This window comes from Dermacentor silvarum, chromosome 8 (genome assembly GCF_013339745.2).
Source record: "Dermacentor silvarum isolate Dsil-2018 chromosome 8, BIME_Dsil_1.4, whole genome shotgun sequence".
In the NCBI taxonomy this organism is placed as follows: Eukaryota; Metazoa; Arthropoda; class Arachnida; order Ixodida; family Ixodidae; genus Dermacentor; species Dermacentor silvarum.
The window spans coordinates 112,506,683-112,523,816 of NC_051161.1; the positions used below are offsets into that span (position 1 = coordinate 112,506,683).

At 50.1% G+C, this 17,134-nt stretch overlaps 1 protein-coding gene across 1 annotated transcript; it reads right to left on the minus strand.

Moving 5' to 3' along the window:
- Positions 1-5,621: 5,621 nt before the first annotated feature.
- LOC125947579 (uncharacterized) lies at positions 5,622-10,738 on the minus strand. Its single transcript, XM_049672636.1, has 2 exons — positions 10,445-10,738; positions 5,622-6,878 (listed from the first exon to the last, which is right to left on the minus strand). Exons 1-2 carry the CDS (start codon positions 10,556-10,558, stop codon positions 5,634-5,636), a joined length of 1,359 nt encoding a protein of 452 aa, XP_049528593.1. The 5' UTR covers positions 10,559-10,738; the 3' UTR covers positions 5,622-5,633.
- Between the last annotated feature and the right edge of the window lie 6,396 nt (positions 10,739-17,134).

Below are 17,134 nucleotides of genomic sequence, written 5' to 3' on the forward strand. Positions count from 1 at the left end.
TGTACTTTCGCTTTGCCTGCCTTCCTCTTCTTTGTCTTCTACGCCTATTTTTTTTTAGCATCGAGGCGATGCTTTTGTTCGGAAGGGGGGATATTGCCACCTGTAGGTAGTGGGTCGAGGGCAAGAGTGGGTCGAGCCCAAGAGAAGAAAGAAGACCGCGCGCTCCTTCTCTGCTCGAGCCAGCCCCGACGGTCGCGTCTTCCAAGAGCCAGCTGCTCTACGTTTATTAAACCTTCAGGGCTACTTCTCGAGGCTCGTGACAATATACTGCAGCACTACCGCCTTTCGAGAAGAACGATGCCGCCATCCCACCCATCCCTCACCAGAGCTGAAGCCACGACCTGGAGGCAACTCCAGACCAACACCTATCCTCACCTCACGCTCCTTCACGCGATGTACCCCACCCTTTATCAGCCCCTTTGTCCTTTCTGTACAGAGCGAGCTACCCTCTACCACACCACATGGGCTTGCCAAAATATCCCCAATAACTCCCCAAATCGAAACGCAACGCACGAGCAGTGGGAGATGGTGCTGACCAGCTCGGCACTGGAGGATCAGCGAAAGCTTATCGCCAGAGCCGAAAGTGCTGCCACCGCCGCTGGGGCCCTGGACTGAAGGCTCCACCCACCACGGAGATCGACGCTTCTCCGTGCCTCATCAAAATAAAGTTTTGTCTCTCTCTCTCTCTCAAATATCCTACATACAGTCAAACGCATTTATAACGAAGCGCTCGGATCCACCACAACTCTTTATTGTGGTGGATCCACTTCGCTGTAAGAAGCACGCCAACATAGAAAAACGTTCATTTACCATGAATTGAAAAGACACTATGAAATTAGTTCCTAATTTTTGGACAAACTTAGTCTGGAAGTATGTGCGACTGCAGTCGACATTATGGCACTGAAGTTCACACCGTGCCCCACGGCAAAATTCAGGAGGTGCGCAAAGCTGCAGATATTTGAATGTCTCTATCTCGTCTCTTACAGTCAAAATTCTTTATTCCTTTCCAGGATCTTACTCGCAGTTTGCTTTCGCTGGCATTTGCGTACTTTCCGCGTTAAAATTCTTAACTCGCCGTCGGTCGTCAGTTACGGCTACATCATCACGTCGTCTCCAACTGCAACATATTCGTCAACCGTCGCACCCGCTCATGCACTGGAACAAGCAGCGGACGAGTTGAGCGATCGCTGGAACAGAGCACCAGGACTTCTGATATCAGCACGCCCGCCAAGTGCATCTCTAATGCCACCGTTAGTGTCAGCGCCAAGCGCACCTTGTTGACGCCTGCGGAGGGCATTGGCGGCACCGCTACGTGCATTTCATTGTACGCAACAAATCAGCCGTCGGGAACGCCTAAATTTTTTCGTTGTACAGGCAAAATCGTTGTATTGGTCTTCGTGGCATAGAGGTTTTCACAATATACGTGAAAGTTGGAATTCAGCCCGGACATGATCAATACTTCGTTACAGAGGTCATTTAGCTGTAGAGTCTTCGTTGTTGAGACATTTGGCTGTATACATAACCTGTATACATAACCTGCATACATTCCCCGGACGACATCGACAACGGAAAAGAACAGTTAAAACACATGTTAGGGTACTGCGACAGAGCGCTCCCAACGTACGCTGCTTGGACAGCTGTCGCTGGGGGTCGATGGCCAGGCGGCAAGCGGAAAGGTTGGAGAGGCTTCGCACGCTGGCTCCAAGACACAGCGTCACATCATACTGCAGAGCGAGCGAAGGCGCATCTTAGCCTCGATCTCTCGGCGAACAAGTTGAGGGAAAGCGTGGCTAGGGAGGAGGGTAACTTGCAATCGTCTGTAGGTCTCTTAATATGAAACGCTTCGCTTAAATTGTGGCGCGAATCTTTTACTGCAGCTGTACCCTACGTGTCTGCAAAATTTCCCCGAACCGTTTCAGGGCCCCTTTAACAAGACCGCCACACAACGAGTTTTACAGGCAGCAAATAGTCCCTTCTTTTTCTTAACATTTCTCCATACATACTTTTCGTGTTTCTGTATAAATTAACGCAAACAGAACACGCAGCATGTTCCTTCATTGTGTTTGCTTTGATACTGCTGATATTGCTTTAAATTTTTCTAATCCTAATTTTTGTCCCCTACTACCGTCTGATGCTATGACTATAGGTTCCGTAATGGATTGTGACATTTTACCTGAAACCAACGGAAACCAGCTCTGATCCCTTACTGTGTACTCTTAGGATTCGTACGGCTATACACTTTTCCGGTTGGTGTCTGCACCTACGTGTACACCTATTATGCACGGATCCATTAACGTACCTCGATGGGTCCCTTACATACCTAGATTCTGTGCTTCCAGAATGACGAATGCTGATGAAGACTGGGGTATATATAGCGTTGTCAACAAATTATAAATGCACCTCACCTGAAATCGTACGTGCACCTTCGTGCTCCTGAAACTGTTTCGCAGATATCATCAAAGCTCAAAGTAAGCTAATAGCTTATGCAGACAGTCAAAATCACATGGACACATTTGCAATACTTCCCATGTATGTAGTGCTCACGTCGATAACAGTGTTCTATAATGGCGGCACAAATTATCGTCGACATGTCTTGGTAGACGTCGCATGACACCGTGAAAACAGAGGTAGTGTGACCACGACTGTGTGACAGTGGAGGTGATGACGTCACGATGATGGCGTGACCATAATGAAATAACGACAATGTGACGCCAATGGTACGACAACCGCTGCGTAACTGCCCAGAGATAAACATCTATTGTTGAGCCCTTGATGGGGTCAAGGGCTGCCAGAAGGGTGGGAGAAAGCCCTTCTCACCCCCCTCCCTTAGACGGCTGCCAGTACGTCCTTGTAGTCTATCGGCGTCCGCGGCCACCCGGAGGGCCCAGAGCTGATTCTCCGGGTCGCTGCTGAGCAACATATCCTCCCACTGGTCAGCAGCGGCAATGGTGAGTGTAGAGAGAGTGCCATGTTTGCGAGTTCGCGTGACCTGTGGGCGGGCCCAGATAATGGGATGTAGGCCGGCAGGATGGTTACAGAGCGTTGCATAGCGGAGAGTAAACTTCGGGGTAGATGCGATGGTAGATCTTAGGGTTAGCTGCCCAAGTGCGGTTTCTTTTCCGCTTGTTTACTCCACGGTGGTCAGATACTCCTCCGACCATTTGATTTAAGATCATGCAGATCCCATGCACTGCGACGGTTGGTCCACTCGTATGTCTAAGCGAAGCTGTGGAAAGTCGGCCACATTTAAACGGCGCATCTCGATGGCAGACGCGCAGCGGACTTCTGCCTCGACCGCGCTGCACAAGCGGTAGTCCAGGCGTCGGAGAAATAAGGTTTCGATAACAGTGCCGCCGATAAGCGGTACTATCAAGGCGCCCTACGGTTGACAATGCGTCACCATCGACCAGAACACTTAAGCCTTAATAGGCCACAAAGCTCTCTATATGGCTGCTTAGCTGGCTTCGGCGATGAACGAGCCCGGTTGCTCGACACTGCATATGCCAGCGCATTTGTATCGGCGGAAAAAGACTGGCACCCAACAAAAGAGGCAAAGGACAGCTATTTAGTTTAAAGCGCAAGCATCAGTTGTTGGGTGGCATTACAGCGCCCACAATTTAAAGGTAGAAAGAGGCACGACGGGAAGTAACATTAGCGAGACGCTATCTCGTTTAGGCGCGCAAGCATCGCAATTTACTGCAGCACTGATCTTGCGTCAAACACAGAAAGCGGTGCCTCTAAAACATGTCCAGCACGGGAATACCTTCAGACCTACACCACCTAGGCTAGGTGTTGTTGTTCAGACACCCAGATTTCGACACACTTCTGTACAAAAATTAAAATTTCGTCACTGCATATCCAGCTAGACCGGTCTGTCGTTTCCTATGCCTTATACATTTGCGTTTGGACAGTGCCTTGCGAGAAAATAATTACTGGAAAGCGTGCGCTCGTCATATCATTCATCCTCCATAGCCTATCGTCTTGCGCGTTTCAGTCATTTTAACGGGCCAAATTTCGTCAAGAAGCCGCCAGCTGTTCACAATTATCTCTCCACTTGCACATGTGTACAATTGTGAAAGCAAATTTAAAAAATATATCAATCGCGTTCACTAAACACCTGGGTGCCGTCAATGCAGTTCCACGGGCAAGCCGCGGTGCGGTAAAATACTTCTGTTTAAAAAGCAGCACACACACACGCTACAAGGGCAGTCAAGTCTTCAGTTCATCGCCCAGTGAACTGTGTCCCTCAAAACTGAAAACCTAAGGGCAAATGAAAAGGTCTTAAGCCAAGTGTTCAAGCATCCGGTAACAACATATAAACGCAACATTGCGCACAAGTTCCACAATGCAAAATTATAGACCACCGAGTAAAAGCGCAAACAAATATAAACTGCTGTCAGGTTTCGGACACTTGGTCATCGAAAACAGTTCGGCACAATTCGACAAGAAAGAAATTGCTACCTCATCGGACATAAAAAGCAACCACACTACTCCAAGTAAAAAAAAAATAAAGATACGTGTGGATAGGCCATATTCCACATAGCAACTATTTAGCTTCAATGACTGTTTCAAGCGAAGTGTGGCAATACTAAAAAAGGCACAAGAGGGAGAGTCACACAAAATGGGCATCAAAACGGTCCTGCATCCGCCATCACTGTCACCACACAGCGCACTTGGAACGAGGGTTCATCGTCCTCCCTGGCTGGCAGTGGAAGGCCTCGCCGAATGCGTCGAAAAGCATCAGCGGAACGTTGCACCAGGAGGCTCGGCTGGAACCTCCTCCTCGCCTTGACGCCATTTGGTCATCGGGTAACCCGCAGCTAGGAAAGCAGAGCGCCAGAAAGAACAGCTGTTCGGCGCTGTAGTCGTCAAAGCCGCGGTTCCACTCCGGGTAGCCGGGACTCGTGGACAACGAATCTAAGAGTGGCTTCAAAGAGGTCACCGCCACAAGCATGGCATCCGTGTCTCCGAGATACTCTCCCAACGCCGTGCCGTTGAGGTCGCCGCGCTGAAAGGCTTCCTGAACGCAACGCACGCTATCGTTCGTAGCGAGTTCATTCAACCTGGACTTGTAAGAACCGTCTGTGCCAGCCGCCCTGAAGGATATTGCTAGCAGCTGGCGTGCCAGTAGTGAACCCACGAGGCCATAGTTGACGCTCTCGTATGCCGTGGCAGGAAACACAGAATCCAGCATGTATAGGTTGGGGATGATGACATCGTGAGGAGACAACGCGAACGGCGACGCGTCGTGCTGGTGCCAGACGTCTCCCCACCATAGTGTACTCTTTGTCGGGGCGTGTATGCTCTGGAGGCGGTTTCCTGGCGCGAAGCCGAACGAAGATGGCGTCGCCAGCAAGTCACGGTGCACGCCGTCCCAGAACACGCGGGGGATACGGCTCAGGTTGTCGATGAAGTCGTCACTGAAGTCTGGCAGGTTCGCGGTCGCCGCGAGAGAGGGCACTTCCGCACCAGCGGCCTCGCCGGTCAGGACAGCTTCGAAGGTGAGGACACTCCGGCTGATCCTCGCGAACGTTTCCAGATGTGCGTAGTCCATGAGCCACGCGGCCCTGCGCACCGACTCGCCGACGGCCGACTTGACCGCGTGGAAGACTTCGGTGGCCTTCGTGATACGCTTAATGTCGAGCAGGAAGCGCGACGTAGCGTGCCGACAGCAGACGCGGCACCATCTGGTCCACGAGTCCGTAGCACAGGTCCGGATGGCGGCTCGCGCGAGCGATGTCGTCGCCGTAGATGAGAGTGGCGAGCTGATTGCTGGCGAAACGACCCAAGCCTTGGACCACGCAGAGACCCGCCACGCGAAGTAGGTCCGTCTGCCACCGCTTCGAGCCGAGAAGACTGCCAAGTATTCGTATGTGCATCTTGTTGTATACTTCGACACGAGGCACAATGTCCGAGCCTAACAGGGCGGGTTGGTGCCTCGTGAGCAGCCTGAGCCACTGATGACCGGAAACGGACGGCGTTAGATCGTCGGCGAAACTGTCGATGTTGTCGTACAGAGTCCACGACGTGTTTTCCAGCGACTCGTTGCCGCTTGTTGCCGTCAAGTCACCGAGAACCTCCCTCTGTAATTCGTCGAGCCGCTCGCAGGAGACCGACTGGGATTCCTCATCGCCACGTTCCCTCAGGGCGTCGCGCAGCTGACAGATGTGCTCGGGGTTGTTCTTGCGCAGCTCCCGTTCTTTCAGCAGAAGGCGCGGACCCAGTCCCAGGAAGCCATCGGTGAAGACAACTCGCGCGGTCAAGTGTTTCGTGCCCGGCGACACCGTTGGCCCTGGCGTGGAGAAAAAACTGTATACGTAGAAGAATAGCGGGAAATGCCAGTTCACGGACAGGTCCACAGCCACTTCGACAATGCTTGCGCCCGTGTCAACTTTGGGCCAGGGCAAGCGGCGTTCGCGCAGGAATCGTTTAAATTCGCCGATTCCTCGGGCCCTCTCGGCCAGACAGCTCTTGTAAAGCATGACCACCTTCTCGTGACTTCCCTGCGACTGTCGCGGTGGTGAAGTACTGGCAGCGCGTTCGCCCACGTGCCTGCGGAAGCCAATGGCCACATCTTCGAGCATGGAGCGACCTCCGAAGCTGGGTCGCCAGCGGTCGCACACGTAGCTGTGGAAGTCCTGACACGGGTCCCGCGATGCGTTGATGGAGGCAGCCAACGCACTGACGAAGTCGCGGCACGGCGGGGACCAGCACGGGAAGCGATGGCGCGCGCTACGACTGTGCGGGAACAGCAGCACGACGAGTAGCAGCAGCAGCGAGGCCACGACCACGCAGCAACCCAGGGCGCTGCGCGCACCGGCCTTGCGCCAGTAGGCGCTGTGCATCCGAGGCGTCAGGGAGTGGGCGCGTGGACGAGACTGCGAGAGACAACCGTCGATGATGGGCAACAATGGAAAACTGATAGACCTGGGTCAGTGATGCGTCGGATATCTTGAGCTGACGGGGCGATGTTAATTTTGGCGAGCTTCCGTCGACTCTCTAAGAAACACCTATAAACACGATGCCCTGCTTGTTATGGAGGTGACAACCATCGCAGGAAGCGTCGCGAACAGGATGTACGGTAAAGCAGGCAAGGATACGCTCTGTCGCTTAGTCCTTGTCATTCACACTGCCTTTACCTTACAGATTACAATAGATTCGTCCAAGAACCCCAAATCTCAGCTGCAGCCATTTTTAGATTATTTAGTGCCACTGGTTGCGATGTGTCGGCAATGGCTGAAACAACGAAGAACTCGAGGCGCTGTTTAATCCATGGTTGGGTGCTTTAGCACTGCCGTGGGTACAATGCTAACGTGATAATTTAAAACATATTTATTGGGTTTCTTTTTTTAATATACCCTTGTATGACTATCATAGGCGGAGACAGCATTTTTCTGGGGGGGGGGGGGGGGGGGGGGCTGATCAGCTTTCTGAACGCCACGCATGTATGCATTATATATATATATATATATATATATATATATATATAACCTTTACTAACAGTTACAATGGAAACTTCGTGTGACCTCGAAAGATTGTTCACTGAAGTGACGAGCTTGCGTCTCTTGGTTGAGCCATGCGACAAGCGATTCAGTTAAACACGTTAGTGAGATACATGTGTTTTGTGCATATTAAGTCGCACAAAACACATGTTCAACATGGCCTCACTTCGGTTACTAAGTTAATTATATATATTTATGACCTCTGCGTGCGCGTTGCGATGTTTCCATCCCCAATAAATGTTGTAAATTATTATAAGTTTTTTTTTTCATGAGTCGCTAGCATTACCTACTGGAAAGAGAAGCAATGCTGAGACACATATATCATTCACGTGGATTTCACACACCGTTGATAAAATACTCTGCCGAAGGGGTCACTGAAATCTGGAGATCTTTTTCAGTGTCAAAAAAGTGCGCAAAAATTTGTAGCGAGTTGAACATACAGCAACATATTGATTCTCTAGACATAGGCTACCCATTTCATTGGAAATAATTGTTACTTGGCTACCTCTTTCTCTTTCAAAATATCATAAATTTTGTCCTGTGTACACATTGAAATAAAATGTGTCTGTGCGTGGTGTTCACACTGAAAATTAAAATAACATGTTGAAGTGAAAAAATACGAATGAGGGAGCTGCCGTTGGTGCTTCTAATGCGCTTGTTTTCCCATTGCCAGGATTTTCAGTAAAAAGAAGGAGGGGAGACTGGGGGAGGCAGACTCATAAAGGCGAAATGTTTACAAGCATTTCTGCATTTTTAACAAAATATTTTTATTATTACGCTGATAAAATAATGTTTTCCGATTGGCTTACGGTAGTGGGAAAGTGCGTTGAACGGAAATAGTATTATTCTAGCCTAAACAAACTTTTTTTATGCATGAGAAAGTGGTAATGAGATTAATTTGCAAGAAGATAGTGCAAAGCATGCTTGGCAATTGGGAGCGATAGCACGTGGTGCCCCACAAATGTTCAAGGTAAGCCTCTTCTCAGTAAAATATTAAGACTTTTGTCAGAAAAAGTTCTACTTTTGGAACCCCAAGTTACTGGAATTACAAGAAAAATGTGAAATTCACGTTCAACTACAATGCCGCTTTTGTGAACGCAAAATTTTGCGCATGAGCCCTGCCATCGTACTTCATTTCCAAAGCTGTGACGATTTTCATTTACTGGCTCGGCTAAATGTTTTATGACCGAGTCACGAGATCGTGTCCCTGCCGGCGAGAGATGGGGTTACATTAAATGTAAAAATATCTGTAAAAAAACAAATTCTGACATTTTACGCGCCAAACCCACCACATGATTATCAAGCACGTAGTTTAGGACTCGGGATTAATTTTGACCACCGGGGGTTCTTTAGCCAAGCACCTAAATCTAAGTACACACGAGCGTGTTTGCAATTCGCCCTCATTTAAATGGGGCCGGCCGCCACGGAAGAGGTCGGATCAGCGACCTCTAGCTAAGCAGCGCAAAGCCAGAACCACTGGACGGTTATGTGGAAGATACATTTAACTTACAAGGTTTGTTGTCCTCAAAGTGCTGGCAATAATAAAACTAACACTAGGAAAAAAAATGTCGCAGTTTCACCCGAAAGGCGAAGCATCAATTGCGATAGCAAATTAGTAGAGAGCTATACGGAGTAAGGATAGCAGTTTTATCAGCTGTATAAACTTGGACATGCAGCAGCACCGGCAACGCACAGAACTGTTGTCGACGCCGTCGGCGTTTTGCCCGCGTTCGCACCGAACGCGCGTGGCGTTGGTGACTGTTGCCCGTGCCTCTGGGAGCTGCTCGGAGGCTTTCGACAAGATCAGAATGGGACACTCGTCGAGCAGCATCAAAATCTTACCCACCATCTCGCCTCGCAACGTTTTTATATAAATACGCATTTGGTGCCGCAGCTAAACGTCGCCTCCCCTCCCTCCCTCCCGTCCCCCCACGGCCTTTCGCGCGACGGAAGAAGTCGCGTTTGCTCTCTATATATGGTGATTGTAAAGGAGGAAAGAGACGCTTAATTCTGCAGCCCTTCAGGGAGCACGGCGCAGAACGCGCGTTTGCTCTTCGACGTGCGTTCGCTCCCCGTGAAAGCGCGCGTCCCTCGCGCCCTTTCACTCGCACATACAGTGTCCGGAGCGCGGCGACGATTTCATCGCCGTTGACAACATGCGGAACCTCACGGCGACGACGACGGCCGAAATCCGCTTTCGAGTGTCCATATAACTGCTATCGCAATAAAATACAGATGGTAATTGGAGAGCGCCGCGCTACGCGACCACGCAGTCAGAGTGCGAGCAAACGCATGAAAGTGAAGCCAATGGAGGCATTGGTGAAGCCAATTGGTGAAGCTATTCTTGCCGGAGCGTATAGCAGACGACAAAGGCGAGTACCCCCTCTGACGTCACGGGAACGCCGTTCGCAGCGTTTGCCTCCGTAGCTTTTACTTGATTGCCACAGAAATTTGTCCGCGAGTACAGATAGCACCGCGCGCGCAAATGAAAAAAACTTTGAGTTAGCAACATCGAGAGGGTACGCCCTCCAATAAAATAAAATTTACCGCACTTATTCGTAACTTTCCTGCCGCTTTATCGCAGTGTTTTATTCCTGAAGAAAACTCTTTACCGCAGCAAAGACGTTAGGGTTAAGTGTCGAAGATGTGCATGTTATTAAAAACGCGTACTCTCTCGAGGTTGCTACCTGAAACTTGCTGAAATTCGGGCAGCCTTCTAAAAAGTCTGGAAATGCTGCCCATTGAGTTAACGCTGGTGCACTTCGGTGAAGTTCCAACAGAAAGCCGAAGAGCCAATGTCCAAATTTTTGGGCATGCAAGTAATTTGCCTCTTTTTGAGATCTCTTTTAAGGTGCCTTCAATTAGGACAACGCCCAGGGTAGAGCTATGTCAATACAAGGAACGAAATTTGTCCCGGAAGCGGGGTGCACTTATCTACTCACGCTGGAAGAGAACTCGTCGGGTCCGGTGTGCGCACGGTCCGACTTTCGCCGCGATGAGTCGACCAGTATGGACCGCCGAGTGGTCGGCGGTGACGACGCCTTGCTCACGGACATTGCCCCAGGTGACCAGGTCAGTCGGGCTCTGGACAGACGACGTTATGGGCCCTGAGTATAGTTGACGGTGAGCGTCTGCCTGCGTTGCCCCTCGTCCGAGGAGCCTCCGGGACAATGGCGAGACGCTGCAAAAGAGACCAAGATTATCGCAGTCCCTCCGGTGGCGATCCAACTGGCAGCTCGTCGTGATGGCGTTCCTTCTTCTGTGAGCACGCTCTAGCTCGAACTGCTCGTGCCCATGCACGCTACACGACGAGGATGAAGATGGTCCTAGCTGTAGATCGTACCCACAAGGGGGATTCAGCAGGGAAAGTCAGGTGGCAGGAGTAAACGCAAAAGAAAGAAGCAATGAAGAAACAAAAAAAGAACAGTGGCGATTTAGCGGTAAATGCGAGAGAAATGCGTTAGGCATTACGTCGCACCTTTCTGAGGTACCGGATCCATGATTGCAACCGCGCTCACCACATTGCAAAGTGTTCAGGAGCTCACTCGACAAATGCGCTGTCTCTTTCATAGAACGAAGTGCAACGGATGGTTGTCCAGAGCAGACCACCGTCAGTCGCACTTTATAGATGTATGTGTAAGAAATGAAGGCACAATGGACGCGTTGTCGTAAACGAAAACGTAAACGAAAGTTTCTTTATGCCAACAGTTTCGAGAGTAACTCTCTTCGTCAGGGAAGTTTCAAAGTTTGTGGTGTCTTTCGTCGGTGTAGCATAGTGTCTGCGAGGTGGCGACTCCCCTCACTCTCGAGCACATCTGAAGGAGAGGGCGGCCCGCCCACCCGGTCACTTTTGGTTCGCTTCTACACTGGAGGCCGTTACGGAAATTTGAATGCGTGGCATAAGTGTTTCGGCGCTATATGCGATCGCTTCTGCATGAGCGGTGGGGGACCGAAGCTGATGAAGAAGCCAGTAGAGGGGCAGTCCGAGGACGGCATGCACGGCGTCCTCGGAGAATGCGTGGGAGGATTGGGACTTTCCCAGGAGGTGCGCTGTAGAGTGGCGAGGTCGCCGCAGAAGGCGCAGGTGGACGTATATTGTTTGGGATAAAAACGGCAGAGGGTGGCAAGACAGGGGAAGGAGTTGGCGCCACGAGACAGCTTCATGGCACGTTAGGGAGGGTGGGCAGGCGATAGGGACAGACCGGATTTTCGGTAATATGCGACAGAGTCGGCGTAGGTGAGTGGATGAGTGGGTGCGCAGTCTTGGGCGGTGAACTGTGCCTCTCCTGGTGCTCGGTTGGCGAGCTCGCGGGCGAGCGTGTGAGCGAGACTGCAAGCGTTTAACAAGATGACGTATCCGCGCTATATGTGCGAAGGCCCCGTGGCCCTCAGCAACCGCACAGACGCTACGCGATGAGCGCCCACACCACCTAGCTCCTGCCCTGCGAGGGGAGAACGCAAACAATGGTTGTAAAAGGGAACAAGAATCGTGACTTGAGGGGCCATATATACACACCTTTTCCTATTTTACCTTCCTAACGTACTTTTCTTTTTTAAGTACGTGAAAGCGACGCGTGACGCTATACCCCCCCCCCCCCCCGCGAAGTGCGTTAAGTACCTTAAGAATGCTAGTGCATTATTAAAGCACTACGTGAGACTTTTTTCGTCGAGCGTGATAGCCATGTACGGAGGGGAACGTGTCCGGAAAGAAGCACGAGGACAGAAGCCCAGTTGCCGCATGACGCGTTTCTAAGCGTTAGCACGCACCGGTGCGCCATGCATTTCGGAAGCCACGCGCAGGCTTCGCGGCAGCGGCGCTATGGCGCCGAGTGTTCACAGGAATCGCGAAAGGAGTCCCGCTGCAGTATATGCCTCATGCATAACTCTTTTCGACGGTGGCAATTACGTTGTATCGCTACATTGGTTCAGCGCTAAACGCATTAGCGCCGACAGTCATCGGGCGATGGGGCTTTGCCCAATCATTATTTGTATTTTATTGCGATAGCAATTATTTGGACACTCCAAGCGTATTTCTGCCGTCGGCGTCGCCGTCGCTGTGAGGTTCCGTATATAGTCCAAGGGTGATAAAATCGTCGCCGCGTGCCGTATGCTGTATGTCCGAGTGAAAGCGCGCGAGGGACGCGTGCTTTTACGGATAGCGAACGCACGGCGGAGAGCAAACGCGCCACTTCTTCCGTCGCGCGAAAGTCCGTGGGGGATGGGAGGGAGGGAGGCGACGCTGTGCGGCGGCACCAAATTCGTATCTTGCGACCGGGCGCAAGGGGAACTGGCGACTCCCACGCGAAAGGAGGAAAGCGGGAAGGCAGCACGGGAGGGAGGGGGTGCGGCTTCTACTCTGCGAGCAACTGCGTACTTTGCGCCGCTGCGGGCTCTCGCCCGCACCGCACCTTGACAGCGATCTCCACACGGCTCTTAACTTTGTATACGCTGTGCTTTCGCCGCTGAGTTTCCGTTCAAGCGATAGACCGCACGAACCTTCGCTCGCTGCTGAGGCCGCGCTTGCTCATGCCAACGTTTTGATAGTGGTTGTCTGCGGTCATCGAGTGTGATCTATTCGTGTTTGCTTGTGCGCGCTGACACCATGCTTGTTGATTAAGTTAGTAAGCGAATGTGTCCAAGTTTATGCAGCCGATAAAACTACTATCCTACTCCGTATATCTCTCTACTAATTCGCTATCCCAATTGACGCTTCGCCTTTCGGGGGAAACTGCGACATTTTTTTTTTATTCTACCCGAAGAAGACGTATACCCGGAGATACGGTGAACAGAAGGAAAAGTGCCCTCGAGGAGGGAAAATTGGAAAACAACGAAAGCGACAGCACGTCTCACTGCTGCCCCAAATGAACGCCGCCACTTACACAGTGCGGGATCCACTGCAGTAAACGACAACCGCGAGAGCCGAGAGAGAAAGAAAAATGCGGCCGAATCCACGTCACTGTGACTGTCGACGGTAATGCGTTTAGTATGGAATCAATATAGTGATACAACGTATTGCCACCGTCCAAACGAGTTATGCATGAGGCGCGTACTGCATTGCATGGAGCTTTTCATTCGCGTTCCCTAAATACAGACGGCTCCATCTAGCGCCGGCGCCGCAAAGCCTGCGCGAGGAGTCCAAAATGCATGGCACGCCGGTGCGTGGCTAAAGCTTAGAAACGCGTCGTGCGGAAACGGGGCTTCTCTCTCGCGCTTATTTCTCGACACGCTACGCCACCTAGAGGCACTTCCGAGAAGTCCGCGCGTGGCCTCCGAGACGAGAAGCGTGGCGCGCCGCTGAGAATTGTTCCCTCCTTGCCGCGCACCCAGTGACACATACTCAGTTACCCAAGCTGGCAAGACGTTCATTTATAAGCGACACACACCCAGTATACATTCATGGCGCAGCCGGCTAAAGCTTCGGTTTGTTGTCCTTGAGGAACCGTTGTGACTAAGGTTGATTTAAAAACTTTTTTGTCGTCGTTGTACATCGGCACACTTCCAGTGGCATATATACCTTGTTACCCAAATTGGCGTCAAAAACGTTCATTCAAGAGCGGCACACACCTACTGGCATATACCCAACGACCCAAATTGGCTTTAAAGAGGTTCATTGAAGGCTAGCACAGACCGAGTGGCACATATCCAGTGTTCCAAATCGGCGACAAAGAGTTTATTGAACGGCGCGGTACCTACTCAGTCCCGCATGAACGGCGACACATGTAGCCGTGAAAGAGGTTCGTTGAAGAGTGACACGTCTGTACACTCTGCCACGTGCACAGCCACCCAAGCTGGTCCGACGGTTGGTTTGGAAACCCTGTTCCCTCAACACAGTAGCCCGATGGGCTGTCCATTCGACCGCGGACTATCCAGTCACCCAGGTAAGCGGGAAAACGGTTAGATTGTTAGTCTGTATGCCGCGCGAGTGGCCGCTCGAGGCACTTTGCGTGTATTCGCGGGCTTCTTTCACGCTCGGAAAAAACACTTTTATGTAGCACGTATATATTGAGCAATAGAAAGCTGTATCTGGAGTTTTTCACGTTGCTCTACAATTTTCTCATTCACACTTTGATAATTAGGACAGTACTTATCGAGTTAGATAATTATTTACAATTACCTAATTAAATCTCAGTAGCGAAAACAATACTGGCGGCTACTCTACTGTACTGGAAACAATATGCACTAGGTTTCCTTCGAGTAACGCAATTGCTCTTTTTTTTTTTTTTTTTCGCTTGGTGCATGATAGCTGGGACACCCTGTATAGATGACTCATATAGACCTATTTTTCCGATTGTTATAACCGAACAGTCTTATTAAGGTTGAATATTATGCAACCTTATATTAAATTACCTTATACAGATTTGGCCGCCTTATCAAGGAAGGTCAACGTTTGCTGGCATCGTTACAATTAGTCGTTTACGTCTAAGTGGCTAACGATTGAAGAGTGCCGGGAGGAGGTCCACCTGATGTTGGCCGAGAAATTGAAACGGCGCTTCTATGGCTCGATATATAGCGACTGCCTCTTTGGACTTTTATGCCACGGAATCACCTATAGACGATTTTGCAGTTTTTCACTGGCTCATATCGGCAGTGCCTTCGCCTAGCCCCAGATACAATGAAGCGCTGCACTTTATGGACGACCCAGAGCACGAGAATCGTGGCATTAAGTAACCACCATCTTGTGGTGGTGGTGTTAGTGGCGGGCTGTAGCAAATGGTGAGATAGCCCGGCGAAAGTGGCGATCGAGGCCGGCAATCGCTCCGCCTGGGCGTCTCTTACAACCTTTATGTCACCACAAGTCCATCAGACCAGTCTCATTTAGAAATGCAAGAACAAGACTTGAAGGAATAGGGTAGCACACTTCAAAACAAGGACGTAGCACAGTAAACAAACACCCGTGTTTGTTCCCTGTGTTACGTCCTTCTTTTGAACTGCGCTGCCACATTCCCTCACGATTAACCAACTAGCCCACCAGTATGTCTTAAGGAAGACTTAATAGAAGCTTTTCGCGGGCTATGACTGACTGTTCTTGGAACGCAAGGTATTGCAGGCACACTTGCCGAAGGTCATTCTTTTTCATGTTCTCACGCAGAGCGTCCTTTTCAGAAAACATCCGTATTTTGGGCAAGACCACAAATATAGTGCTCAATGTCTGCAGTCTCTTCGCGTGCACTACAGTTCGGCTAATCGATATACACCCCGTCTTAAATAATCGTGCTGATGTATTATCAGATCCTATAGCGTGTGGGCAAGGTGTTCGTACGTTACGACACAGCCCTTCTCTAGAGCACGTACACCGAACGAGCTTTCAGTGTCGCCGTTGATATCTTCACGAGAAAACCACGGAAAATTACCGAAGAAAGAATTGAAAAGCAATTCTTAATGAAAATAAACAACTTGTGACGAGCTGCCAAGGACACATTGAAAGAACCAGTCCAGCTCGTTCTATTTACCGTATATGTGCAATATTTACTGTATACAGAACTGACGGGAAACCGCCATGCATATGGAACCAAACCTGTACTGATGCGATGGGTATCTAAAGTGTGCGATTGTGTGCTTTGGTGTACGGTAATTACCCTTTCATTAATCATTTCTGACACTTAATGAGCTCTTTACTGTACTAAACATGTGCTCTAATGTCATATCTATCATCAGTCATAAGTAGAACCATCGATATCTGCCGGTTATTATTTTTCTATTATTTATTTTTAATTTCGTCCCACCTCTGTGACAAACCGGAAGTCGGCCCCAAACCGGATGTTGCTGCGCCAGAAACAAAGAGTGTCACTCGGTGCTCGTGCCATTGAAAACTGAGCAAGATGCTTTGCAGGGCTAGTTGGTGTGTAGACATGAATTAAGAAAGGTAGCGCAAGATATCAGGTAAACAAGGAGGGCGAGGGTGCTCTGCCGTATTGCACTCCTTTTCTGTTCCTTTCCCTTTGTTTTTTTCGCTACTGTCCATCAAATGACCGGAAAATATACACCGGGAAGAAAAAAAGAAAACGTTGTGTCAGAAGTGGGATTCGAACCCACGCCTGGAAGACCAGACTGCGACCTGCGGCCTTGGGCCGCTCGGCCATCCTTTTTTTTTTTTTTTTTTTCCTTATTGCCTCGCATGTCACAGAGCTTACGAGCGCAGAAGAACAGACTACAGGACCATATATCGGTGAACCGTAAGCTGTTTGCTGACAACATGTCATCAGTATTTCGGCATGTGCAACAAAAGTTCCAATCTTGGAACCCACTCCGGTACAAACGTGTGCACCTTCTGCACTTCAACAAAATGGGACACAGATTGGCAAAAATGTTCGCGAACGGGTCTCGCATAAATATCTGCATTGTGCGCAGCCGTCCGCTTTCGCCATATGCTGTGCAGGCCCAGGAACTTGACAATATCAAAAAGCACGTCATCGTCGTTTTCAACCGTGAGATAACGGATTCCATGCGGATTTAATGGCAACTCTTTTTTCAAAGTTCTGTGTAAGATGTCCCAGAAGAACACCCCGCTCCAGCAATCTAAAAACACGTGTTCAATGGTCTCTGGTTTTTTGCATAATAAACAGTTAGTACCCCACGGAACAAATAAACCCCTATCTCCTAACAATGTTTTAACGGGTAAGGTTCCTGTGTGC

Coding starts and splice junctions, on each gene's coding strand:
- LOC125947579 (XM_049672636.1), bottom strand. CDS start 10,558: ATGTCCGTGAGCAAGGCGTCGTCACCGCCGACCACTCGGCGGTCCATA. Junction 6,879..10,444: donor CCGACGAGTTCTCTTCCAGC/GTGAGTAGATAA, acceptor TGTCTCTCGCAG/TCTCGTCCACGCGCCCACTC.